Raw genomic sequence first — 26,237 nt, forward strand, 5'->3', positions numbered from 1 at the left:
TGTGCTGGAGCAGAATATGGCTTTCCATATCGTCTTTCACCAAGCCAGCCCTTTTTGCAGAGCCCAGCCAGGGATGGGAGGAGGTGAGGACCAAGCAGGACCCCTGCATGCCTGTGCTCCTTCCTGGGATGCCTTAGGATCCAAACCTGAGGGTGAGCAGCTCCCTGATGCTTCTATCTCTTTGCCCAAAAGCAGGGGAGATGTCTTTTGTCTGGCTGACTTCAGGCTTCAAAGACATTTTGCCTGTGCAGAAGCAGCTCTGCTTAGACCCTTCCCATCATAGTGATGGGAGGCAGAAGGGAACTCTTGGCTCTTGGTTGTGTCCTTTCTGCCACCAACCCTGGGGCTAAACCAGAAGGCTTGTGGCCTGTGGCATCACAGTGCCAGTGTCCCCACTGGTCCTACTACCACCTCTTGGCTTCTTGAGTGAATTGGTGCAGGCTGCACTGGTGAGGACTCTGACTTCTATGCATTTGGGGAAGGGGAATCTCTTCCCCAGCAGAGCCAAGCCCAAGTTCTTCTTCCCACCTCCATACCACCCTCCTTTCCCAGCAAAACAACCCCACATTGCCAGGGAAGGCTGCGGGCTGGCATGCAAAATGCCACGTTCCCATAGCAATGGGGATCCATCACCCCTTCCAGCCTGCACAAAGATGGAGGAGGGCGGTGGCGGGCTGCGGGGGGGGTGCCAAACAAGACCCCCCACCCATACCCAACCATGCTGAGGAGCTGCATCGGGGCTCCAGCACAGCACAACACTCGGGGCCCTGGGGTCGGGGGGGGTGCAGAAGCAAAGCTGCAGAAACAGCCCCCCTCCAAGCACCGCAGGGCTGGGGGCTGAGCCTGCGTGACGCCTCCCGGTCCTGATTTGCTGGGACCGCCCGATCGGCCCTTCCCAAACTGCGGGAGCTCCGCGCCTCCCACACCCCGCCGGGAGCCGCGGGCAGCAGCGGGCGGCAGCGCCGGGAGCAGCGGGCAGAGGCGGGCGGCACCGCGCCGCAGGTAGGCAGAGCATCGGGACGCCGCGGGGGATGCAGAGCGGGGAGCCGGGGGGAGCCGTCCTCCACCCCGGCCTGGGGGTCCTCGGGTTTGCCGCGGTGATGCTTTGCACCGCGCACCGAACGGGGAGGGGGTTCTGGAGCTGAGAGCTGGGGAGGTGGCGGTGATGGAGGGAGATGCTCTCGATTTTTCGCATTGCTGCTCCCTCTCCTTCTTCTCCTCTATTTCCCGATGGTCGGGATTGCGGCGCTGCTCCACGGGCGTGCCCGCGCGCACACGCACCCACCTGCATCCCTGCAAGGGCAGATGCCCGAATTCTGCTCCTTGCACGCAGACCCCCGCGTACCCCCTTTGCTGCCCCTCCTGCACTGGGTCTCGGTGTCTCACACCCCTGATGTCCTCATATGTGCCATACCCCCGCCGGTGATGCCCTGCTTGTCACGGTGCTGGGCACAAAGGTGCACTGTGGCGTGGCACAGAGCATGGTGCAAAGCTTTGCTCCGCAGGGCTGGATGGAGTCCCTCGGATGCTCGTGTCCTTGTGAGCCCTGTCCCTTCGCACAGCCCCTGGGGTCACACAGGAAAGGGTGACACCTGGCTCTGCTCCTGCTGCAGAGTCCAAGGGACCAAAGGGCTGGGGGACACGAAGCTGAGAAAATCAGAGTGCTTTTGTGCATCAATGGGAGGAGGTCACCCTCTTCAAGAGCACATCTGAACTGATGTGGCTGTGACCTAGGCAGTGTCCCAGGATGTTCAAGGAGGATCAGGTCAGGGAACAACAAAGCAAAGGGCAGGAGCCAGCTTGGAGGAATGTGAAGGAGACTCAGTCTCCTCTGTTGTGCCTCTGTATCCTTTTATAACTTCTTGATTATCAATACCAAAGAGAAGGGAATTTTTTGTGCTTCACCAGGGTTTGAGGTTGTGAAATAGAGACCTTTCACAGCTTCAGAGTGAGTGAATGGTTTTGGTATTTCCTCTTTGAATGTTATATGAAAGACCCAAAAAATGCTCAAAAGAAAAGTCCAGCTGGCTGAGGTACAGGCAGTTCCCAGCTCTTCCCTGGATGCTTTGTCAGGTCCAGGCTGGGCTCTGCTCTCCCCTCTGCCAGGCTGGGATCCAATGGGTGCTAATTCAGTACCCTTCTTGGACGTCCCCCAATCCCCTCTAGGAGGACTGACTGCAGAGCATCCTTCAGCTCTGTTCCTGCTCTGCTGCTCCCCCACTCTTTCCCTGTGCTCTGCATGTCTGCGGCTGGATTCCCCATGCAATTGCTTGGCTGGGCTGCAAACTTATAATTGATTCCTCTCGGTTGGATCAGATCATCGGCAGGGCTGGGGTTTGGATGGCACATCCCCAGCTCCAAGCCCACGCAAACCACAAGCAACCCGCAGAGGGCTGAGTTGCAAGGATAAGGACCCAACAGGACGCCAAAACCCTTCCACCCAGCAGCCAGACTCAGCCTGTGGAGTCTGGATGCCATCCTTCAGCATCTCAGCTCTGTGTCCAGCTGCCGTGTCCCTCCTTCCTGCTGCTCTTGGCCCCTTTCCCTCACTGCATCGCAATGAGTCATCTCTGCTGAGCTCACCCGCTGGGAGGGGGGGGGGGAAGCAGTCTGGATCCCTCACCTGGCACCGCGCTGCGCAGGCACCAGGAGCATCCATTCTCCTGCCTGGTCCTTGGGCAGGCACTCAGGCCGGCACAGGCACAGGGTGAGCACTGCATGAGGGTCTGTGCTATGCTTCATGCCTGGTGTGGGGGATGCACGCGGGGAAAAGAGCGTGGCTGGCATCCCTAAGGATACCAGGATGTAAAGCATCATTGGTACAAGATGCAGCAGCCTCCAGCCCACACTGTGCGTGCCCACGTCAGTGCAGCACAGCTGTGTGCCACAGCACTGCCTGGCTCACCGCATCTCTCCCCCCACCCAGGCTCATCTCTCACTGGCAGCCACCTCTGGGCAACTCATCCTCGAAAAGATGAACCCCACCGTCAGCATTGCTGTCATCCTGACAGGTAAGGCTCTGTGGGGTCTGACTTGGGGGGCTGCTCAGTTGTCCCCAGTGCTCACATTTCCCCTTTCTGCTTGCCTGTCCCAGTGCTGCAGGCTGCGCACTGCCAGATGATCCGGGACCTGAGCGCCTGCCTGCTGGGCCAGAGCCTGCGTGTGGACTGCCGCTATGAGAACAAGACCAGCAACCCCCTGACCTACGAATTCAGCCTCACCAAGGACAACAGGAAGCACATCATCCAAAGCACCATCAACGTTGCCGAGAACGTCTACAGGAACCGAGCTAACGTCACCGTGCACAAGAACCTGGTGTGCCTCTACCTGCACAGCTTCACCACCAGCGATGAGGGGGTCTACGTGTGCGAGCTGAAGGCCACTAACGACTACACTGGCAACCAGATAAAGAACATCACTGTCATCAAAGGTGAGGTGGCAGCAGGGCTCGGCCTCCAGTTCCTCCTTCCCACCTGCCAAGGGCTCTGCAGGGCCAGCAAAACAAAACACATCCCATTGTAGGTGTTCCCAAACCAGGCGCAGGCAGGGTTTGGTGTTCCCCAGGGACTCTGCCCCCAAAATCTCTCCTGTTCCGTGAAGTAGAAGGGGAAATGGGCAGTGGGGCAGGGTGGGGCTGGTTGCATTTGTATGGCTAAGATGAGGTGAGCAGCAGGGTCCCAGCACCCCGTAGCACCTAACCCTAACCTCATTCCTGTGAGATCTCATTTTTCTCTCCCTCCCCACTCCCCATCCTCACAGACAAACTGGAGAAGTGTGCCGGCTTCAGCCTCTTGATCCAGAACACTTCGTGGCTCCTGCTGCTCCTCCTCTCCCTGCCTCTCCTGCAAGCTGTGGACTTCGTGTCCCTGTGAAAGGAAATGCCCCCCCACACCCTCACGGAGCACCCCAGCCTCCCCTGCCAGAGCGCAGCCCTTGGAAAGAGAAGATTTGGAACACACAAAACCTCTCTCTATGTTATCTCTATATAGCCGTGTATCTAACGCTAACCACCGTCCTGTGCTCAGCCCTGCCATCACGCCCTGCTCTGCTGCATGGTGGCTCTGCTAGGCAGCATCGCTGCTCCCATCGTGCCCTCCCTGCACTCAGGCTGGTGCTGGGGGATCCGTGCTTCTCCCACCCCTTAGCTTTTGGGGTTCTGTTTGGCCTGGGGAAATACAGCTGGATGAGCAGGTAAGGGAGGTGATGGGAGAGCGTGGGGAGGGGTCCCGGTTCTGTGGCTGCAGCACCGGGTGACCCAGTGACTTCTGTCCATTGCAGCCAAGCTGGAGCCAGGGGGGGACCAGCCCATAGCTGTGACGAGAGCAGTGCTGCCAGCCCCACAGCGAGGCCTGCGGAGCCTCTCTGAGCTAGGCACAGCACCGAGCCCCCAGGGGAGTGAGCCTGGTTGGGGAGGGGGCTCCTCTGCAGCACCCCTCGGTTTTATTTGGGGAACATCTGGGGAACATCTGGGCTCCCCATCCTTCCCCATGGCATGCATCCCTGTCCTCCAACCCCATCGGACCGCTGGGAGGAGCCCGTGTGCCCCCCTCCTGCCTCCCCGCTCCCTTTCAGCATCTCCCTGTCTCTATTTAGGGGTAGAAAAAGGTGGTTAAGGCCATCCTCGGTCAAGCTAAGATGTTTCCCAGCAGTCAGCGAGAGTGGGGAGAGGGACCCCAGCCTGTCCCCATGTGCCACGGGACCCCAGGAGACAGTGGACCTGGAATGAGCAGAAAGCTCTCCTAGGAAAGGGCACAGGGTAGGAGGAGGTGCTGGCAAGAGCATCAGCTCTGCGGAACGAACCCCACACAGATCTCCTTGTGCAGCGTCTGACAGCTGAGAGCAATTCCCAGCAGCCGGTCCCCACTCTTTGCTTTTCTCCGGCCACCAAAAGCTGCCTCCCACCCCACCGCCTCCCACCCCAATGCCTTTCCCTGCCCATTCCTGCCTGCTTGCTTGCTGTCTAGTGCTGCCCAGGCTGTGCGTGGCCAGGGCAGGGCAGAGCCCGGCCAACCGCGCGGACGCGTCTCCAAGTCTCATTTTTTTGTGAACATTTGTAGTTGTTTCCACAGCTTGTCGTCAAAGAAATTCTGTTCAAGGAGAAAAAGAAAAAAGAAAAAAGAAAAAAAAAAAAAAAAGAAAAAGAAAAGCCAACCTTACAAAAAGCAACAACAACAACAATACACCTATCCTCCAGGAGTTTTCCTCTGTCTGCACAATAAAATCTTAGGTTGTGTGTTGGAGCCATGACCACCTGTGTGTGCGGCGAGGGGCTGCGGGGGGGGGCACGGTTTGCCCTGCTGAGGGGTGACCCCCTCCTGCACCCATCTACACCTCCATTCCGTACCAGAGAACCCTTCTCAGCTCATTGTGAGCTCAGGGTTGGGGCAACCTGTGGCATGGGGAGAGGGGCAGAGTGGGGTAGGTACCAGCGGCTATCCCTGGGCACATGGGCATGGGATCCCTTGGCACCCCATCTCCATCCTTCCCTGCCTGCAGTGTGAAGGCAGCCCTGGCATCCTGCGGGCAGGGAGCATATGGGAGTGGAGTTGGGCACACAATGCATCCCAGAGCCACGGGATGTGTGCCACGGGGTGCACTCACCCCTATTGGTGACCCCATAGAAGTCTCTGGGAGTCACACCCAGGCGCAGACGCGTGGCCTCCCTGTTTCGGGGTTGGAGCTGGGCAGCAGCGAGGAAGATGCCACCATAATTGCACCTAATTATCATCAGCAGGTGCTGGCTGAGTCACGGCCACCGCGGTGCCGGCTCACCGGGTGGGTCAGGCGTCAGGGAGAGGTGCCCAGGGTTGTGCCATGATGTCCCCCCGTGTCACCGTGGGTGCACCTGGCCCCCACCCACCGTGCTCTTCTCCCTGCGACGTTTCCCAGGACACAAAACCCAAACCATCTCCGCGCTCCCCACTTACTCCTTATCCTTCCTTTCCCTCCTGGTCCCCCACCTCCATCCCCCTGCCCACATTCACCCTTCACCATCCCTACAACCCCTGTGCCCCCCTAGCCTCACTGCCTTACCACCTTATGGGCCACCTTGGGCTCACGTCCCCTTTAAGCCTCCCCGAAGCTGGAATGCGAGAGGAGCATTTCGGCGCCCTGCGAGGTCAGATAAAGACGCTATATTTATCTAGCTGGTAACCTGAGCCCTGAATTTCTGCTGTGTGGTTTTTACGCGGCCCCGCAACCCTCCGGCACGGCCCCTCCAGACCATTCTCAACCAAGCCCCGGGGTGATCAGACCCTGCCACCAACTCCCCCACACACCTCTGCTCTGCTTCAGCCCCAGGAAGCACCCCGAGGAGGGAGGACTGACACGAGGCAGCCCCATGAGCCACCGCTCACCCCACACCGTGCCAACCTTGCACCCCTGAGTGCGCATCCACTGGTGAGTGCAGGGAGCACAGGGGGATGCCTGCACTAGGGAGGGGGCTGTGGGATGCCAGTGGGACCCTTAACTGCCCTCTTTTCCCTTTGTTTGGGGTGAACCCATGGGGAAGATGTTTTTCTGTTTCCATAGAGGGTGTTAACATAGGACAGCCCAGCACCATGCCCAGCACCTGGCCCCCGGGTGGGCAGAGCCACGTCCCATGCACTTCCCCCCAGGCTCCCTGTTTTTTTTCCACCTGCAGACCTCAAAGCAATAACCTTGGGGCCTCCATCAGGGTTCCCCTTTGTGTTTGGGATTTTGCTGCCTAGGGGTGGCTGTGGAGCAGTGAGCAGCCAGGTGGGGATGTGTCAGCGCAGTGACGCCTGGCCGGCACACGTGCACTGAGCTGGGAGCGTTCTCAGGCTGTGACTGCGTGGGGAAAGCTCCCCCACCTCAGCTCCCTCCCAGCACCCTCGGCCCTAAACCAGATTGGAGCAGGCAGGGTGCTCAACGCGGGGTCCCCCCCATTGCCTCCTCTGTGGCAGCATGCTGGGAGCTCTGCAGTAACCTCCAGGCTGGGACGTTGTGTCTCAGGGCACAGGGACAAGGCTCACAGCCTGCGTAAGTGAGAAGCAGCTGAGCCGTAACACCTCGGCCAGAGCCAGGGCTGTGTAAGCTGAGCTTACCCTGGGGCTCCGCAGCCACCAAGGGGGAAAGCTGCCACTGGGGCCACCAGTGTGAGGCCTCCAGCAGAATGTCAGCCTCCTCAATACCTAGGAGACCCATGGGGATTCCATTGGGAATGCTGGTTGGAGCAGGATGTGCTCCCCAACATGAGCATCCCCATGGTGCTGGGTCCCCTTGGTGCTCATGGCCACGTGGCCACAGACCGGACATTCCCGTGCCTCAGTTTCCCCAGGAAGGATGATGAGGGTGCAGGAGGCCTGACTCAGCCATGCAAGCCCCAGGGCTTTGCTACGCATCAGGAAAGCTCAGCATTATTATTGGGCAGGGAGGGGCCAGGCAGGTCAGGAAGCGATGGGAGGAACCGGGGTTTTCTCACACCTCCTCAGCTCCTCAGGCTCATGGCACGCTCTGCTCTCCCGCAGCCCTGGGGTCCACAGCAATGTGACATGGGGACAGCACGGTGCAGATCATCCTAGCAGCCACAGCAGCCCTACATGGTAAGACCTCTCCTCCCATGATACCAGTGGGTTCACCACTGTGTCCAGGGCGAGTTCCCCTTCTGAGCCCCACATCCCTGCACATCAGCTCCCCACATCCCCAGGGCAGACAGTGTCCCGTAGGGACTAATCCCAGGGACTGAAAGCCCCCGTTGGAGCCACAGGACTCCAGCACCCTCACCCCAGTGCCCGTGGGAGCGCCGGTCCTTGGCTGGGTCCCACATCCCCCAGCAAAACCCCACAGGGTGCATTGGATTTTGGCTGGTGGAGCAGCTCTCCATTGGCACTCTCTGAGCCAGTGCTGGCACGGATGTGCTGAGAGCCGGGTGTTGGTGGTGTGTTTGCCTGCAAGGGGATTATTCACCCCTCGGCCTCAGTTCCCAAACAGGTCTGTGCGCTCTGGCTTGCTCTCGCTTGTAAATAGTTTCCTCTTGCTGCTCCCTCAGCAATAGCAGCTGGGACACAGCCCAGGGCTGAGGAGGGAGGATCCCATGGTGATCGCAACTCAGTGACCATCCCCAGGTCCAACTGTGCCCTGCACGGCAAAGGCAGAGCCAGGCTCCATCCCATCACCTCCACACTGCCTTGGAGTGGGGCCAATGCCCGCCCCAGCGGGGCTGGGAAAAACCTCTGAGCTGGGGTCATCTCCTGGGTGACAGGGGACTCTCAGAGCCACACAAGCCACTGTCCAGCCAGGAAGGGACACGAGGCAGCACAGCCCTGGGACAGGTAGGGGACCTGCTGTCGGTACAGAAGAGAGCTGACTTCCCTGTTTGCTCAAAGCTGGGGAGATTTCTTGCTGTTCTGTCTTTGACTCTGCTGGTTCCTCATTTGTTTCGGGTGCCTCCATGCCCCTCCTGTCCCATGCATGGGTCTCCGTGTGGCAGAAGTCACCACTTCCCGTGGGACCCAGTGCATGGCTGTTGCCCTGCCTTGCAGGCTGTCTGTGCCTGGAGACAGGGACACAGTGGCCACCTCCATCGCTGAATTATTGATGGCAGGCAGGCAGGGCGCTGGCGTGGCAGGGAGACAGGCGGTATGCTTCAGGAGGGTGACCCCTGGCTGTCCCCACTGTCCCCAGTGCCCCCTGGTGGGTGGTGGCTGCAGCTTGGCCCCAGGCACCATGCAGGGAGTGAGGACGGATGATGAGGACTCTTGTGCTAACAGCTGGAAGACAGCATGGCAGCAGTGCTGTGGCAGAGGCATTGGCTGATCACAGGTGCCCATTGCCATGCCCAGTGCAGCCCTACTCCAGTGGTGTCAGGTGCCCAAAGGCACACAGGTGGCACCGCTGGTGTCTCCCTGCTGCCCCAAGGAGGGCTGGTAGGCACTCTGTCCCCTGCACCCCTGCAGCCTCCTGCTCACCCCTCACAGGGTCTCCAGGTGGGGATCCTGGGGTGGGCACTGGCTGGTGCCAGCCATAACCCATGCAGCTGAGCCCAGGCCCTTCTCTTGCAGCCGATGCCTCCAGCTGAGCCCGCTGAGTCCCAGCCTCCAGCATGTCCCAGCTCTCCTCCACACTGAAACGGTACGTTGACTCGTCCCGCTATGCCGAGAACACCTACAGCAAGATGCCCAGCGGCTACAGCTCCTACACCTCCTACGGCTCCACCTATGCCTATGCAGACAGAGACAAAATCGGCTTCAAATCCAGCTACCTGCCCTCCTCTCGGTACCACCACAGCAGACTGTCCCCAACCAGCGGCTATGACAGCGGCCGCCTGCCCCTGTACCCCGACTCCAGCATCCGCCTGAGCCCTGCCTACATCCGCACACAGCCGGGCGGGGGGCTGAGCGGGGGCTCGTGCTACTCCTTCACCGGGACCCCCAGCAGCCCCTCTGGCTATGTGTCCACCTCCACACTTCTCAGCCGTCGCAGAGCCATCAGCCACTCGGACCTGGCACAGGAGTTTTCAGGGCTGCACACTTCGGATAGCGCCTACGCATCCAGCCCCAGTGCTCTGTACCAGGCTGCCACGCGCTCTGACTACGTCCGCGATTACCTGGAGAAGAGCAGCTACTGCAGCCTGCCCTCCAGCCCCTCCAGCAGCCAGCTCTGTGAAAGGGATGATGGTCATGGCAGCACGCACGGCCCCGACCCCATGGTATGTGGCACGCGTTGGGATGGTGACACGATGGTGCTGGTAGGGTGCGTGGTCCGAGTGGGCTTCTGGGTGGAGACTGCGTGGGATCAGTGTGGTGCAGGGATGGTGCCATGCAGGGATGCTCCCAGGGTCAGTCTGTCAATGAGTGCAAACCCAATGGGTGCACATGGGAACGCTTCTCTGCAGTGCTGACTGCGCCGTGCTGCAGCACGCACGGTGGCATGGCGTAACCCGTGGCAGCACAGCATCACACGTGGTGGCACAGCATCACGCTTGGTGACAGGCACTCGGGGCTCCAATAGGCACTGTGCCATCCCCAGAGCCATGGCCCAGGGCATGCAGCTATCGTGCACTCAGCCCAGCTCTGGTGTGCACAGCAGCACTGGTAATTTTCCACTTGGGTCCCCTTCCAAGATCCCATTGGCTCTGTCCACGCTGTCTCTCACTCTCAGTCCGCCCCACGGTGGAGGTCGGTCCCCCCCAGCGCAGGGCCTGAACCCCAGCTCCATCCCAGTGCTGTGCACCCAGCAGGGAGGATAAAGGCTGGGGGTGTCACTTGTGCATTCCCAAGAGCAAGACGAGAGGCTCTTTTCCTTCAAGCCCCACATCCCCCCCCATGCCCACACACCTGGGAAAAGTGCCGTGGGAGCATTCTGGAGGTGCCATGGGACAGCAGGCAAGCAGGGATCTGGATCGCTGACACCAGCTGAGATTTCCTTGGCCTTTAATGTGCACACCTGCTATTTTCCATTCCTATGCATTTTTCCCCCCATTCCCAAGCAGGGAAGTGAACGTTCCAATCGTAAAACAAACTGCAGGTGCCTGCGGTCACGCCAGGTGCCGGAAACATGTGCACCCATTGCTACCATTGGTTCTGCCCCATTACACAGCCTCAGGGGCAGCATCGCAGCCAGGGCAAGGACGGGGCTGTCCCCACGCCTGCTCCCATCCCCTCACCCAGCGCCTTGGCACCACATGGAATGGAGGAGCCTGGCACCTCCATTTGTCATCCTGTGGGGCACAGGGAGGTTTGTGCAGCTGCAGCGAGCAGAGAATTCATGATGCCAGGAAAGGAAGGAGCAGTGCTGTGCCACCCCATTAACTGCCTTGTGGGGACATAGGGTCAGGAGGCCAAAGCCAGCCACAGAATCACCGGCAGCTCTGCACAGCCCCATCCTGAGCAGCTGATGGCTCTGGCTCTCGGCCAGTCCTGCCATTGCAATGCCAGCTCATGGCAGAAGGTCACTGCTGCCGAGGGGACAACTAGGACAGGTTGCTGGCTCCTTCACTTTCTGTCTGCAGCCTTGCCCCAGGAGCCTGCATCCTTCTCCAGCTATAGGAGCAACCGAAGTCACTGGGGAATGAGGTTGGTCATGAGATGGGGCTGATGCCATCCCTTCTGCCATCCAGCATCCAGGGGAGTGCTGCACCAGCACCCACAAAGCACAGCAGGCTCAGTCCTGACCCCAAGCCATGTGCTGAGCTGCAGGGCAGGGTGCTGTGCCTCAGCCCTAGGGTGCAGCCGTGCCCCACGTGGGTGGGATCATACTGTGGGGCACACGCTGATCCCCCGTGTGCACACCATGTCCCTATGTGTGTACAGTGTACACAGCACAGGCTGTGTATATATATATACACGAGTGCAGATTACGACAGGGCTCCTCTTGTGATGCAAAAAGCGCTGGCCCTGCAGATGAATAACGCTGCAAGATGCCTCCTCAGATATTTTTGCTGGTGCCAAAAATAGTCTCCTTCCCTGCTCCCACCCCCCCCGCATCCCCATCATCCCCTCCAGTGGCTGTGCACCGCAGGCAGGGCAAGCTGCAGCTGCACCACAAGGGGTCCAAACAGCACCGCTGGTGTGGGCTGGGGGCATGCTGGGGTCTGGCAGGGGGCAAAGCAGCCTCACTCCATGCCCGCTACATGACAGCCCGTGGAAATTTCCCTGTGCAGGTGGCCAGGACACCTGGGCATGGATGGTCAGAGGGGTGAAGTGGAGGGATGCAGGATGGGGAAGCAGGACGGGGATGCAGTTTGGGGATGCAGGTTGAGGATGCAGGACAGAGAGCTGGGCTCGCTGCCAGCCTCCTCACCTGCCCTTGCTGCAGGGGCAGAGCTGGATGTCTGCCTGCTTGGTGCCTCAGTTTCTCCAGTGCTCAGAGGGGAGTGACTGGGGGGGTCCCTGCTTCATGCTTTGGTGAAACAAACAAGTCTGAGAAACACCCTCTGAGCCCAGTGCTAATGCAACCCCCTCCCCCCCTGACCGGCAAACGGGTGCCGCTCCCTGCCTGCCTCTCTGCCCGCACTTTCTCCCATAACACTGTCCCCTGAGCTCCGCATCCCATTCGGATACCCTGCAGCCCCATTCCATGGCTCGGGGGCAACTTTCCATCCTCTGGGAGCCCCGGGGAGGGAGGGGGCCGTGCCGCTGGTGCTCCCCACATTATGCCGTGGCGGTGGAGAGACGGAGCCCTGGAGCTCAGTGGACATCGCACGTGTCCCCCCCGAGGAGCCGCGTCCCCAGCTCAGCAGTGGCTGCGGGCACGGCCGCCCCTCGCGGGCCCCCCTGGCTCAGGGCTGGCTGTACCACGCGGTGCGGCGGGGGCCGGCCGTCACGGAGCCCTGCTGCTGCCTCTCCACCCATTTGATGTCAGAGCTGCTCAGGTGCCGTCAGCCCCAAAGAGCCGGCATCGGCTCCGGCACCGCAACCGCCCGGCCACGGCGGTGCTCCGGCCCGGCCTGACCCCATACCCTTGCCCTCGGCCGGCCCGAGGAGAGGGGACCCTCCCGCCCACCCCCTCTCGGCCCCTCGCCCCCTCGCCATCTCGCTTTGCTCGCGGGGGGCACCATGCGGGACTCGTACACGGTGACGCTGCCCGAGGAGCCCCCCGCGCTCCCCGACCTTCACAAGGAGTTGCGGCCCCGCACCTCCATGCCGGGCTCCCTGCTGGTTTCCACTTTCGTCGGGCTCGTCCTCAACAAGACCAAGGTACGAGCAGCCCGGAGGATGGGAGCCGAGGAGGGGACGATGGGGAGGGGGAATCCGCTGTGTGCTTTATGGAGTGCGGGGCTCCCCGCTGCCCCTCGGGGTGCACGTTGCTGCAGGATGGGGTGCGTGGTGCTGGGTGCCCATCGATGCCACCGGCGCTGGGGGACGGCACCTCCCATGCAGGGAACAGGAGGAGAGGTGAAAACACGTGGCTGTGCACCAGGGTCCCTTGGCCAGCACTGCCCCGGCCGTGACCTTGGCCCCATCCCATGCCCCCGTGGCAAGGAGGAGGTGGTGGCCGTACAGCGTGGCGGTGGCGTCACCGGAACAAGTTGGAACAGTATCTGGAGTGGGGACCCCCAACACAGGCACAGCAGGGCCATGGAGGTCAGGGTCTGGGCACTTAGCTAAGTTGGGTTTCTCCAGCGCTTTGCTGGTGCTCGGGTGGAGCAGGGCGGCCCGCATCCTGTCCCCATCCTCTCGCCTTGTCCCCTGTCCCCATCCCGCAGTGCAGCCTCAGGGACTCCCCAGCCACCGCCGCTGCCGCGTGAGCCAGCTCTGCTCCGCCGCCTGTGAGCCGCGCCGTGTCCTAGATAAAGCCCCGGCCGGGCGAGGGAGATTAGCTGGAGTTGAGTCACCCAGGGAAGGGAAAACGTGGGGGGGAAATACGACCTTGGTGTAGCCACGGCTATGGCACGGGGGTTCTTGTGCATTCCTGCCCCATGGAAAGGGGCGGGGGCTGCGGGGCCATTGGGCCAGCTCCCTGCTACAGGCACTGACCCGCATGCTGAGCGCCCGAGCTGCCCGGCTGAGCCACGTGTGCCCGGCACGGGGCACCTGGGTGCCCGCCGGTGCTGTGCCCCTGCGGCGGGTGATGCCTGCACCATCGCTATGGCACACGTGTAACTGTATCTGGGTTATTTTGGGCTGCTGTCAGGGCTGGGTGCTCAGCACCTCCCACACGCGCACCAGCTGCTGCTATTTTGGAGCTGACGGGCCCCCTCCTCTCCTCCTCCTCCCCCTCCTCACGCCTGGGGGAGGACCGGGAGCTGCGGCCGCGATGGGCGCAGGTCGGGGAGGCTCACCCTGTCACCGCCCTCTCTGGACTTTATCCCACAAAGCAGCCATGCTTGTGGAGGGTGGCACTTGCGTGGGGTGTCCTGGAGGGATGGGCAGCAGTGGGACGGGCAGCAGTGGGACACCCCCTTCAGCCATAGGGCAGGCACTGAGCACAGCCACCCACAGCTTCCCAGGGCATAGAGTTGGCAGGGGGAGGCAGAGGGTGGCCAGCCTGGCCTGCAGGGCATAGGGCAGCAAGAAGGACTTTGAGCCCTGGGAGTCATCCCAGGCCAGGCACCTGAGCGAGCAATGGGTCCTCAGGCTTCTCCTGCGCATGGTAGTGCCAAGAGAGCCCAGAATGCCCCTGCACGGCCATGTGGGGCTGCCCCACAGGGGTGCTGGCGGCCCCACGGGTTACTCACAGGCAGCTTGTCTCAGCCCTACTCCTTCTCTCTGCAGAGCTCCAAGGTGGTGCAGGGGCTGACTGGACTGCGGAACCTCGGCAATACGGTGAGTGCTTGTCCTCATCTGTGGGCACAGCCCCAGCCCACACAGTGCCATTCTGTGGGCACATTAAGGACCCTGGCATCCACGCTCCCAGTGGTGCAGGTGGACAAATGCCTTCCCACGCTCCCCCCTGCTCCATCTCCATCCCCTGCCCACCCGCCCCAAGGTGCCCCCCTGCCACCACCCGCCTCCCTCTCTCCGCCTTACGTTGCCATGGTTTTCTGCCTCCCCCAGTGCTTCATGAACTCCATCCTGCAGTGCCTGAGTAACACCAAGGAGCTGCGGGATTACTGCCTGCAGAACCAGTACCTGCGGGACCTCAACAACAACAGCCGCATGCGCACTGCGCTCATGTCAGGTATCCGGGGTGGGGGTGGGGGACAGGATGAGGACATCTATGGGGCACATTCCCCTCCTCCCCACATCGCTGAGCTTCCTCTCTGCACGCAGAGTTCGCAAAGCTGATCCAGCTGCTCTGGACCTCATCCCCCAATGACAGCGTGAGCCCCTCCGAGTTCAAGACGCAGATCCAGAGATATGCCCCACGCTTTGTTGGATACAAGTAGGCACTGGCGGTGTGGGGCTGATTATCTGGGCCTGGCTGTGGGTGCAGAGCCCCCCGGGGGTCTCTCACAGCCGTGTCCCTTTGCCTTGCAGCCAGCAGGATGCACAGGAGTTCCTGCGTTTCCTCCTAGATGGGCTGCACAGCGAGGTGAACCGTGTGCTGGTGCGGCCGCGGGCCAACGCTGACACCCTGGACCACCTCCCGTAAGCATGGGGCGGGCGGTGGGGTGGGGGCTGGATGCCCGTGGGATCCAGCATTGCTCAGCAGCTCTGTCCCTCTGTCTCACAGTGATGATGAGAAGAGCCGCCAGATGTGGCGGAGGTACCAGGAGCGGGAGGACAGCCGTGTTAGTGGTGAGCATACAGGGAGGGGTGGGGGCAGGCAGGGGGCTGGGCCTGCAGTCTCACCTTTCTCCATCCCCTCGCCTTCAGATCTCTTCGTTGGGCAGCTGAAGAGCTCGCTGACCTGCAGTGAGTGCGGCTACTGCTCCACAGCCTTTGACCCCTTCTGGGACCTCTCCTTGCCCATCCCCAAGGTGAGGTGTCCCCGCTCTTCCCTGTCCCCCTACCCCACACATTGTGCCCCATAACTGTGCTCCTGATTGTGCCCTCCTCGCACAGAAAGGCTACGGGGAAGTCACCCTGATGGACTGCCTGCGGCTCTTCACCAAAGAGGACGTTCTGGATGGGGATGAGAAACCGGTATGGGACGTGGGGTGGGGGCACAGGGAGTTGCATGGGTGCAGGATGGGTCCTCACTGTACTGCTCACTGCCTACAGACGTGTTGTCGCTGCAAAGCCAGGACGCGGTGCACGAAGAAATTCAGCATCCAGAAGTTCCCCAAGATCCTGGTGCTCCGTATCCTTCGTACTAATAAATGGGGTTGGTGGGGCTGGTGCGGGATGGCAGTTGTTGGCAGGCTTCCCTTTGCTCCCCATCTCCTTGACGTGCCCCCCTCAGACCTGAAACGCTTCTCAGAGGCCAGGATACGAGCCAGCAAGCTCTCCACCTTCGTCAACTTCCCACTGAAGGACCTGGACCTGAGGGAGTTCGCCTCACAGAGCTGCAGTAAGTGCTTGGGCTGGGGGGGCAGAGCTCAGAGCTCACATGTGGGTACCACTGATCCTCACCCTCTCCCCCCAGACCACGCCGTTTACAACCTCTACGCCGTCTCCAACCACTCGGGCACCACCATGGGGGGACACTACACTGCCTACTGCAAGAGCCCCATCTCCAGCGAGTGGCACAGCTTCAATGATTCCCGGTGAGGCTGTGTGGGTGGCACGGGGAGGGCCATGTGGGCACCCCATTGCTCATAGTGCATCTCCCCATATCTCTGCAGCGTCACCCCGATGTCCTCCAGCCACGTACGCAGCAGCGATGCCTACCTGCTCTTTTACGAGCTGGCCAGCCCATCCTCACGCATGTAGCCGGCCCCTGGGCACCCCTCAGAGCCTCCTACCTGGATTTTGGCACCCCAAGGACAGTAGAAAGCCCCGAGATGAGGGCAGAACCCAGGTAGCCCAGGTGCCTCCGGGCCGCTGGTGTTTGCTTTTTACCCTGGGGTAGTTTTTCTTTTTTCTTTCTGGTGTGTAATAAAAATACTGAGCAAGGGGCATGGGGCTGCCTGCTCCCACCAGGACCTTGGGGACACCTGGAGTTGGGTCCCTTCTGGCATCTTTATACCGCTCTGCCATCCCCGAGGATCCACGAGCCTCCTCCCAGCACCTCCAAACCTCCTGGTGAAGGATTGCAGCTCTTTGGTCGCCTCCATCCCACCTCCATCTGCTTTCTGATCGGCCCAGGACTTACGGCCAGGAGGGAGGATGATGTTTCGTGGAGTTTCTTTCTATTTATCACGGACTTCTCTCAGCCCGGAGCATCCCTCCTGGCTGCCCAGGGACTCACGCCGGGGGGGCTGACCCACCTCCTTATACGACGGTGCCTTAAACCATTTCGGGGCGCGGGAGGCCCTTGGGGTGCACAGGGATGTCCGTCCTACGGGGGGGTGAGGAGGGGTGGGGGGGTGGGCAGCACCCTTCTAGTACTGGGGCTTTCCTCCCCTCTTCACCAGGAGCCCCATGGGGTGCCTAGAGATGCTCACCTAGCCCCACTGCTCCATCCTGCAGCTAGCAAACGCCAGTGGCCTTTTTAGCGTTTTCTCTAATTTATTCTCCTCCCCATCCCGCCCTGCCTGAGGTGCAATGGGGGGGGACATGTAACTGACCCAGCACAACCCCAGCCCCAGTCCAACCCAGCACCCATCCTGCTTTGGGCATGGGCTGAGCCCCCCTGCCCCGAGCACATCCCCCAGGGGCATCCCGGCAGGGCTGGGGGGCAGAGGTGGGTCCCGGGCTGGGGCAGTGCTGCAGCTCGGCAGGTGGCTTGTTTACTGTGTAAGCAAGATGGGCAGGATGTGTCTCGTACAAGGGAGACTCGTGTAGGAATAAATTTTAGCTGGAACAGAGTGCTGTGTGTGTGCGTGTGTGTGTGTGTTCTTGGCTCCAGCAGCAGGAGGGAAACTGAGTCAGGATTCAATCTAGAAGGAACCATGGCACGGGGCTCTCCTGCAGCAAGTGGATGTGGTGGCCGTGGTGTGTCCTTGGGGCACAGGGAGCTTCTCCTCCTCCTACTGTGCCCATGCTCTGCCCCCAAAGCCCTGAACAAAGGCCTCTTTCTGCCCAGCTCAGGCACAGACCTGTGGCATTAAAAGGCAGCAGGAACGCGGGCGGCAGCACTCAGACATCAGCAAGGGGGGACAAGAGGGAAGGAGGGGTGCACATCCAACACAGCCCCTCCAGGGCTGCCCCACTCCCACCGGCACCTGGAAAGCCATGTCCCCAGCCCCTGGGGCAGTCTTCCAGCTCTGGTGCGAGCACACTTTCCCCTTTAAGATGTGGGATCTCCGTGCCAGGGCCTGACCTCGGCATCCTCAGCTGAGCTGGATTAACGGGGCAGAGGGAAGGGGCCCACCGAGGGGAGCAGGGCCTCCCAGAGCTCCCCACACACAGCCATAGGGCCCTGTGGGGCAGAGCACACGAGGGCACAGCCAGCACTGTATGCGATGGGAGCATCCAGAGAGCAGTGGGTGGAGGGACATGCAGCCATTCTGGGGAGCAGAGCAATCTGGGGGGGCTTTTAAGTGCTCTGTACCAGGAGTACTGCTACCATGAAGGACTTCACCGAAATCACGCTTTGCCCCGAGGCTCTGGAGCGCAGTGAGGTAGGGCTGGGGCAGGGGTGCCACCCGATGGGTCTCCACAGTGCATCCTCACAGTGCCATGCACCATTGCTTTTGTGCAGACTGAGTTCTGCAACCCCGTCTTTGAGGGTGAGGAGCCCCTGGCAGTGCCTCCAGCTGAGCAGCCACCGGACGATGATGGGGTGGGAGCCACATCACCCCAGGATGCCCTCGGTACCTGCATGGGGTTTGTACACGCGCCCGTGTCCGTGGGACCACTGGGAGCCCACCTGTGGGGTGCTGTCTGTGGGGGTGTGGGGATGCGTGGGGAATTGCTGGCATCCTGGGGACAAAAGACTGGGCTCAGAGGGTGGCACAGGGCTGGGGACGTGGCAGCACCCCGCTCTGCTCTCTCTCCTTGCCCTCTCCAGGCCGGCAGCTCTGGGTGCAGGCGGGCTGGCAGTACCGTGCCGACTGCAGGTTCACTTGGCTCTGTGTGGCTCTGATGAGTGCTGTTCTCCTCTTCCTCATCGCCCTCCTGCTGGGCATCGTCATCCACCGTGAGTGCTGTGAGCAGGGAGAGTGGGGGGAATGTGCCGTGACTGTGGGGCTGGGTGGGCTCTTCCAGAGCTCCCTCCCCACACTACATCCATCCCCCTTGGCGCAGAGCTGACATCCCCACCACCACCCCACTCCCCGGCTGCAGCCCTGCCCGCCCGCAGCACCGCCACCACCACTGTGGCACCCAGCCAGAGAGACCCCCAGGACCCCAAACCCTCCACCCCAACCCATGGCCGACCACCTGCAGCCAGCACTCGGGCACCAGGTAAGTCCCCATGCGGGTGACACACCATGGAGGTCACGTCCCCATGTCCTTAACCCAAACCCATTTGTAATATGCAGCGTGCGGTGGGACTCTGCGTGGTTCCGAGGGCTCCTTCAGCTCCCCCAACCACCCCGGCCCCTACCCACCCCATGCTCTCTGCATATGGCACATCGAGGTGGCAGCTGGCATGGCCATCCAGCTGACAATGGATGCGTTCAGCGTGGAGGGCACCGCCTCCTGTCTCTTCGACCGGCTGGAACTCTATGAGGAGCAGGGAGCCCGGGGGGGCACTGCCAGGTAGGGCTGTGTGCGCCCAAGGAGGGGGTGGCATACCCAGGGATGGTGCAAGCAGTGCTACTACCCCCACTGTGCCCCCAGATTCTGTGGCAGCGTGGTCCCCCCAACCTTCAACAGCATCTCCAACCACCTGCGTGTCACCTTTGTCTCTGATGGCAGTGTGGGGGCACCAGGCTTCAGTGCTCGGTACCGTGCTGTGGCCCCCAGTGAGAGTGAGTACATCATGTGGGTTGGCCTCATAATACCCAGGGCTTTGGGTATGGGTACGGGTATGGGTGTGGGTATGGGTATGGGAATGGATGTGGGTATGGGTACGGATATGGATGTGGGTATGGGTATGGGAATGGATATGGGTATGGGTATGGGAATGGATGTGGGTATGGGTATGGGAATGGATATGGGTATGGATGTGGATGTGGGTATGGGTATGGGAATGGATGTGGGTATGGGTACGGGTATGGGTGTGGGTATGGGTATGGGAATGGATGTGGGTATGGGTACGGGTATGGATGTGGGTATGGGAATGGATGTGGGTATGGGTACGGGTATGGGTGTGGGTATGGGTATGGGAATGGATGTGGGTATGGATGTGGATGTGGGTGACCAGCCCAGACACCTGCACTCACTCCACAGAGAGCTGTGCGTGGGATGAGCACTTTTGTGACCAGGGGCTCTGCATCCACCTGGGCTTTGTCTGTGATGGGTTCCACGACTGCGAGGATCGGAGCGATGAGGCCAACTGCAGCGTGAAGCACAAAGGTGGGATGGCTTCCCACCTCATGTGTGTGACTCCCACAGCCCCAGGGAGGTGATGGTAGAGGGGCACAGCTGCCATGTGTGTGAGTGCTGTGTGTGTCTCCAGAGTGCGGGGGGCCGCTGACCGCCCTGGAGGGGCACTTCTCCACCCCGAGCCACCCCCAGCCATACCCACACCAGCAGGTGAGAGAAAGGATGTTGGGAGGAGGAGGAGGAGGGCAGGAGGAAGGAAGGCCTCCTCCTGTCAGGGAGTCAAGGTGCCCTTGCCCAGCTTCACAGCTCTCACGGCTGTCCCCATAGCTGTGCCTCTGGCAGATCTCCGTGCCCCTGGGTCACATCATAGACCTGCACTTCCACAACTTCAGCCTGGAGTCACACGAAGACTGCAGCTTTGACTTCGTGGAGGTTCACGACAGTGCAGGCACCGGGACTGCCAGCCTCATGGGCAGGTGTGGGTCCTCAGCTGGGGAAACTGAGGCACGGAGCGGGATGCTGAAGTGAGCCAGAAGATGAGGCTTAGGGTTCTGCACACCCAATGCCCTCTCTTGCCCCATCTCCCTGCAGGTTCTGTGGCCACCAGCTGCCACCCACCTTGACCTCGTCACGCCACGTCATGACAGTCCTCTTTGTGGCAGATGAAGGAGTAGCAGACACCGGGTTCTTTGCCACCTACCTAGCCCGCAATGCCACAGAGAGTACGTAGCCAGGCAGGGAGCAGGGTGCCTCCATCCTTGGGGGTTTCCAAGGCCAGGCTTAAGGAAGCCCGGGTTTTCCTCCACATCTGACCCTTCTTGGAGCAGGAGCTTGGGCTGGAGGTCCCCTGGCTCTGTGCCCATGCCCATCCCCATGCCCTGCTCTGGCAGAGACCTGCAGCCCCGCAGACTTTTCCTGTGGCAACGGCGAGTGCCGGGCGCTGGAGTCTGTGTGTGACGGCTGGCACGACTGCCCCGATGGCACCGATGAGCTGAACTGTACTGGGGTCTCCTACCCTGCATTTGGTGAGTGCCCACGGCTGGGGGACACCCCCTGACAGCCATCCCACAGCCACCACCTACCCAGCTGCACACCTGGAGGCCATCAGACCCTTTGTGATATGTAACCCCTAACTCCAACCCTAACCCTGCACCTCTCCCTGTTCAGGCTCCATCTGCGAGCCGGTGGAGGTGGAGATGTGCCTGGGGCTGGGTTACAATGCCACCTCCTTCCCTAACATCTGGCTGGCCATCCCAGACCAGGCGGGAGCTGCCGAGGTGCTGCAAGACTATCAGGTGAGCTGCTGGGCTGCAGGTGGGTGCTCTGCACCACACTGTGCTCACTGCTTCTCTCCTGCAGACTCTGATGGAGCTCGCCTGCTACCAGCACCTCCGCCTGCTCATCTGCAGCCTCTTTGTGCCCAAGTGCACACCAGATGGGGGTGTCCTGCAGCCCTGCCGTGCTGTCTGCCTGGCTGCTGAGCTGCGCTGCCAGCACTCCCTGGGTCTCCTCGGCATCCTCTGGCCCATCAACTGCAACATCCTGCCTGACTCCAACGACCCTGTGGAGTGCTTCCAGCCCTGAGATGGCGAAAAAAGAGGTGTGGAGGATGCAAAAGAGCCCACTCCTGCCCCAAACCTCCCTTCTGCTCCAGCTGTGAGATGTCCTGCCCTGAGGCCTGCCAGTTTGCTCTGTGCCCAGTTCAGTGCCCAGATGCCACGGGCTTTTTGCAGGACTGAGTTCCAGGAGAGGGACTCTGAGCCCTCAGCAGCAGAGCTGTTAATGCTCTGTGAATGGCGCAGGGCTGGGCCAGGGTGAGTCGGGCTACAGGCTGTCCCCCAGCCCCAGAGACAGCAAAATAAAGAGCATGAGCAGCTGATGAAGTGATGGAGCAGGAGGTGTCTTTGGAGAGGGTCTGCGTGTTGGTCCCACCAGATTATACTGCAGAAATGGAGGCATGGGCTAAAAGAGGGAAGCCAGGAGTGTGGGCAGGAATAATAGGGCACAGGACTGTCCCAGCTGCAAGGAAGACATGGGCTTGTTGTTGTTGTTGTTGTTGTGCCCTCAATGGGATGGGGGACCCCAGAGAGATGGACGGGTCTTGGAGAGTGTCATGCAGGCATCTCCATGGTGCAGGGAGCAGAACTCACTCCAGCCAGGGCTCTGTCCTTGCTGGCTATGCTGGCACCAAGCCACCCCACTGGCCACAGCCTGGCAACACCCTGTGGCCACAAACCAGCTGCCAGCTGGCCAAAACCAACAGCCCCTTCACACCTGGGGGAGAGCAGCCAGGTCCCGTGCAAGCACCCAGCTTTTGGGTATGTGGGCCATGAAGTGTCACCCGCACCTCTGCACCCTGCAGCATCTCTTGGATGCACTCAGTGCTGGAAGAGATTCAAGGAGAGCTGGGAGTGCCTTGCAAAGCCCAGCACCATCCCAGCTTCATCGCGTGCCTGCAGTCTTCCTTCCTGCTGCCTGCACCTGCAGCCTGCCGCATCCCTGCACCATGCAGCACCACGCCTGCACCCTCTGCAGCCCCCACGGGTGCTCCTAGTGCTGGCACTGCCACACTCTGTGTGCCTCACTGTCCCTCTTGCCTTATCCCTTCTGCCAGTGACAAAGTGCCAGCCAGGGCATCACACACCTCTAGGACTCCCGCTCCCTTCTCCAACTCTCTCGCTCTGCTTTCCTTCTGTTTTCTCTCATATTCCCCATTCCATCGTGCTGTCCTGCTGCCCAGATGCCTTCAGCGCTGATGATTCTCATCCCACGCCTCCCCTCGCCCTGCTGGGCTGTTTGTCTGGCTCTCCCTTCCCCCTGCTTACAGCGCTTCCGACACCGCGGGATTATTTTTCTTTTTCCCCTTGTCTTGTAGTTTTTGGCTCCCGGGGCCCGTGATTTCCTTTGGAGTTTGGGAGGAGAGACGTGGGGAGGAGGGGGGGGGTGGAGAGGCAGCCTCTCCTCGGGCCTTCGTCAGAGCGAAGCGGTCAGGAAGAGCAGCAGCCATCCCAGCGGAGCACAGCAGGACGTGGGGACAGGAGCTGGGGGACTGCGGTGAGTGGGGAGGCATGGACACAATGGGGTCCCAGCTCTGGCACTGGGACAGAAAGGAGCCACATTTCTCCTCCTTTTCCTCTTTGCTGCAGCCGTCACATCCAGGAGAGGGGAGAGAGAAACTTCATTAGGGCAAGGCCATGGGGAAAGGGCTGGGGGCTGCGCCGGGGATTGGAGGGCTGTTGGGTGGTCCCAGCACCAGGGTGGTCCCAGCACGTCCCCGTGCGATGCTGCAGCCCTGGATGGCTGCATGCAGGGAGCTGGGTGGCTCGGAGCAGGGAGCCGGCCATGGGGATGCTGCCAAGGGCAGGGCCACGATGCAACTGGAGCTCCCGAGCTGCCGCCCCGCCACGCACTGCTGTCTACCAAAACCACAGCCCATGCGTGGTGTCACCCGTGGGCATCCTGCCAGCAGTGCCCACCCGGCACCCAGAATCCTGTGTCAGCACGTGTGCACTGTTATTGCCTCCCCTGTCTGGTCCCCTCCTGCTTCTGGCACCGGCATCACCACGGTTTGGGTGGGCAATGGGGATGTTGCAGCAGGTGCAGGCAGCGCCTGCCAAAAAGGCAACTGGGAGAGAATTGAGGGCAGCTGCAGGGTGCCTGCCTTCTGAATTGGTACCCACAGGAGTGTAACCTGTGTCCTGTGCTCCCTCCCAGCCCCTGCACAGCAGACGAGATGAAGCATCTCTTCCTCCTCTTCCTCCTCGGGCTCATCAGCAGCTCTATGCAGATTGAAGACAACAAGATCCCCAGGCAGTGCTCAGGGCAGCCGGGCATCCCCGGCACCCCAGGCTTGCACGGGGGCCAGGGTCTGCCAGGCAGAGATGGACGAGATGGCCGGGATGGGGCGATGGGGATGCCAGGCGAGAAGGGCGAGATGGGTCCACCAGGTAAGTAAGGGGTCATGTCAGTAGGGGACCCTCGCCATGGGAATGAGCTTGTGTCTGAATGCTGGCATTGCCCTATATTGCCAAGCTGGGAGGAAATCCCACAAAAGTGCCCCTTTTGTGCTGCCACCACCCTTCTGCATGGATGACCCTCCAAGAGTCAGCAGCTTGCTGCCACCAGCACCGCTGTGTTTCTCCCTTCCTTCCACCTCCTGCGTCAGGAACCCCAGTGTGGGTACAACATCAATTCCTTGGCTCCTGGGGGCTGATCTCCTGCCCTTGCGGGGTATGCTGCATCCCCAGATAGAGTGACAGCACCCATGGGATGCTGAACCCCACTGGGATGGGTCTGGGCAGCTGAGCTGGGGGAGTACGGATGGCAGGGGTTGCGCTGGGGACAGCAGCTTCAAGGTTACACTGTCCCCTCTGTGATCCCTCCAGGAGCTCCCGGACCCCGTGGGGAGATGGGCAGCCCCGGCATGGATGGCATGCATGGCGAGAAAGGAGCACAGGGTGAATGTGCAGTGGCCCCCCGCTCCGCCTTCAGCGCCAAGCGTTCCGAGTCCCGCAGCCCACCACTGGCCGACCAGCCCATCCGCTTTGATGTGGTCCTGATCAATGAGCAGGGCCACTACGACCCCAACACTGGCAAGTTCACCTGCGAGGTGCCTGGCCTCTACTACTTTGCTGTCCATGCCACTGTCTACCGCTCCAGCCTGCAGTTTGATATCATGAAGAACGGGCACTCCATCGCCTCCTTCTTCCAGTACTACGGGAACTGGCCCAAGCCCACCTCGCTCTCTGGGGGGGCTCTGGTTCGCCTGGAGCCCGAGGATGAGGTATGGGTGCAGGTGGGAGTCGGGGACTACATCGGCTTCTATGCCAGCGTGAAGACAGACAGCACCTTCACTGGCTTCCTCGTCTACTCCTACTGGCAGAACTCCGCCGTCTTCGCCTGAGCATGAGGCTGGGGATGGGGACCCCATGGGCACCCCTTGGGGATGGGATCTGGCCATATGGGAGCCAGGATGCTCAGCATCCTCCCCTTGCCCTACTGCGACTTCATAGCCTCGCGCCAGGCAGGGGCACGCTCTCCCTGCCACCCAATGCAGCTCTGTGCCAGAGCTAAGCATGATCGTGGGCACCCAGCTTTGGGGCTCTGTGCCCATGCCGGGGAGCTGCAGTGACCTGATGGCCGCATTGTCCCTGTGCACGCAGCGTCCCCCGGCCAGCTTCTCCCTGCGGGCTGCCTGGCCGCTGGCACGGCGAGGGGCCCGTCCTGCCACCTCCTGCCACGTCCCACGGTGAGCGGCCATCCTGCCCGTGTCACCTGTGTCCCCGTCCTCGTCCCCGTCTTCCAGCCGCCCATCTCCTCCTTCACCCGCAATAAAGGGGTCTTCATCCCTGCGCCTGCTGCTGTTCGACCCTGCTTAGGGGTCGGAGGGGAGGCTGGCACAACTCGGGGGGCCGCACGGAGGGATGCCGGCTCGCAGCGCGGGGGACAGGACGCCAGCAGGCAGCACAGCCAGCGGGAAGCCGCTAGATGGAAGCATCGGCATCCCTTTGCCTCCTCCCTCCCTGTGAGCCTTCCCCTAAATCATCGAGGGGAGGGGTTGGGGAGGGACTCCCCGCCCAGACCCCCGATCTCGGCTCCCTGCAGTGCGCAGCGTTCTGTCCGAGGGTCGCGTCCCCGCAGGGACCTCCCCCCCCCCCCCGGTGCCATGGGAAAGGTTGGGGCCCCGGCCTGGCTGAGGACACGGAGGTTGGGGCAGGGGGAATTGTTGCCCCCCACCGTGTCCAGGACTTCGGGAGTTCGCCAGCCCTCTCCCATTCCGGGATGCAGTGTGAGAGCAGTGATCCGCTTGGGAGAAAGATCCCTATTTTTAGCCGTGGAACGAAGAGCTTCCTCATTCCTGCCCAAAATAGGTCCTGCGGGGATAGGGGACGAGCAGGGAGAGGGCTTTTGGCTGGGGGCACTCGGGACGAGCAACCCTACAGTGCAAGGAGCGAACCGCCCAGACCTTGGGACCGCGCAGGGGCCCGGAGCCAAGGGAACATCGCTGCATCACACCTGGGCACACGGAGCACAGCAGTGCTTGTGGGACCACACATAGCCCCACAAGGACTTGCAGAAGCCATGGGGCCCGGGGTGAGGGCTCGCTCTCCATGGGAGCCCTGCAGCTCCCTCCCAGCCCCAGCCGCAGGGTCACGTTGCAGCGGAAGCGGCTGTTTGGGTTGAAGATGGCTTTTTCTGTAAGCAGAGCCGCTCAGGGATAAACAACGCGGCAGAGCAGATCGATGGTCGGAACTGTCTATTCTGGGAGGAGGATAATGACTTTTCTTGGGATGAGGCCAGGGGAGGTACGTGGGGGCTGGGAGCATCCTCCAGGCCCTATCGTGATGCAGGGAGCTGCTTGGTGCAGCAGCTCTGGGCTCTGCTTTCCTTGAGATGCTCTTTTTCACCGGGGTG

The 26,237-nt window shown here is 61.3% G+C and overlaps 4 protein-coding genes across 8 annotated transcripts; all 4 read left to right on the forward strand.

Moving 5' to 3' along the window:
* The first annotated feature begins 851 nt into the window (after window positions 1-851).
* THY1 (Thy-1 cell surface antigen) lies at window positions 852-5,240 on the forward strand. The gene is made up of 4 exons (XM_085209370.1): window positions 852-1,002; window positions 2,927-3,011; window positions 3,095-3,430; window positions 3,760-5,240. The coding sequence occupies exons 2-4, from the start codon at window positions 2,975-2,977 to the stop codon at window positions 3,870-3,872; spliced, it is 486 nt and encodes a 161-aa protein (XP_085065496.1). The 5' UTR covers window positions 852-1,002; window positions 2,927-2,974; the 3' UTR covers window positions 3,873-5,240.
* A 925-nt stretch (window positions 5,241-6,165) lies between these two features.
* Window positions 6,166-17,257, forward strand: USP2 (ubiquitin specific peptidase 2). Of its 4 annotated transcripts, none has more exons than XM_085209347.1 (14): window positions 6,166-6,399; window positions 7,491-7,565; window positions 9,024-9,670; window positions 14,178-14,228; window positions 14,460-14,583; window positions 14,676-14,787; window positions 14,862-14,993; window positions 15,079-15,143; window positions 15,222-15,325; window positions 15,411-15,491; window positions 15,570-15,648; window positions 15,751-15,858; window positions 15,934-16,054; window positions 16,133-17,257. In XM_085209347.1, the coding sequence occupies exons 3-14, from the start codon at window positions 9,065-9,067 to the stop codon at window positions 16,218-16,220; spliced, it is 1,671 nt and encodes a 556-aa protein (XP_085065473.1). In that variant the 5' UTR covers window positions 6,166-6,399; window positions 7,491-7,565; window positions 9,024-9,064; the 3' UTR covers window positions 16,221-17,257. The 4 variants fall into 4 exon arrangements, with proteins under 4 accessions (XP_085065473.1, XP_085065475.1, XP_085065474.1 ...); XM_085209349.1 differs by having other exon boundaries at window positions 6,168-6,399; window positions 14,883-14,993; XM_085209348.1 differs by lacking the exons at window positions 6,166-6,399; window positions 7,491-7,565 and adding an exon at window positions 8,167-8,294.
* Window positions 17,258-17,953: 696 nt separating this feature from the next.
* Window positions 17,954-21,681, forward strand: MFRP (membrane frizzled-related protein). 2 transcript variants are annotated; one of them, XM_085209317.1, is made up of 13 exons: window positions 17,954-18,013; window positions 18,094-18,205; window positions 18,403-18,531; window positions 18,639-18,797; window positions 18,875-19,094; window positions 19,176-19,306; window positions 19,728-19,853; window positions 19,939-20,033; window positions 20,151-20,299; window positions 20,415-20,545; window positions 20,714-20,848; window positions 20,991-21,118; window positions 21,183-21,681. In XM_085209317.1, the coding sequence occupies exons 1-13, from the start codon at window positions 17,960-17,962 to the stop codon at window positions 21,405-21,407; spliced, it is 1,794 nt and encodes a 597-aa protein (XP_085065443.1). In that variant the 5' UTR covers window positions 17,954-17,959; the 3' UTR covers window positions 21,408-21,681. The 2 variants fall into 2 exon arrangements, with proteins under 2 accessions (XP_085065443.1, XP_085065442.1); XM_085209316.1 differs by having other exon boundaries at window positions 17,960-18,013; window positions 19,957-20,033.
* A 1,036-nt stretch (window positions 21,682-22,717) lies between these two features.
* C1QTNF5 (C1q and TNF related 5) lies at window positions 22,718-25,174 on the forward strand. Its single transcript, XM_003212704.5, has 3 exons — window positions 22,718-22,877; window positions 23,538-23,770; window positions 24,209-25,174. Exons 2-3 carry the CDS (start codon window positions 23,557-23,559, stop codon window positions 24,724-24,726), a joined length of 732 nt encoding a protein of 243 aa, XP_003212752.1. The 5' UTR covers window positions 22,718-22,877; window positions 23,538-23,556; the 3' UTR covers window positions 24,727-25,174.
* The last annotated feature ends 1,063 nt before the right edge of the window (window positions 25,175-26,237 follow it).

The sequence above is a fragment of the Meleagris gallopavo genome, chromosome 26 (assembly GCF_905368555.1).
Source record: "Meleagris gallopavo chromosome 26, MGAL_WU_HG_1.1, whole genome shotgun sequence".
Taxonomy (NCBI): domain Eukaryota; kingdom Metazoa; phylum Chordata; class Aves; order Galliformes; family Phasianidae; genus Meleagris; species Meleagris gallopavo.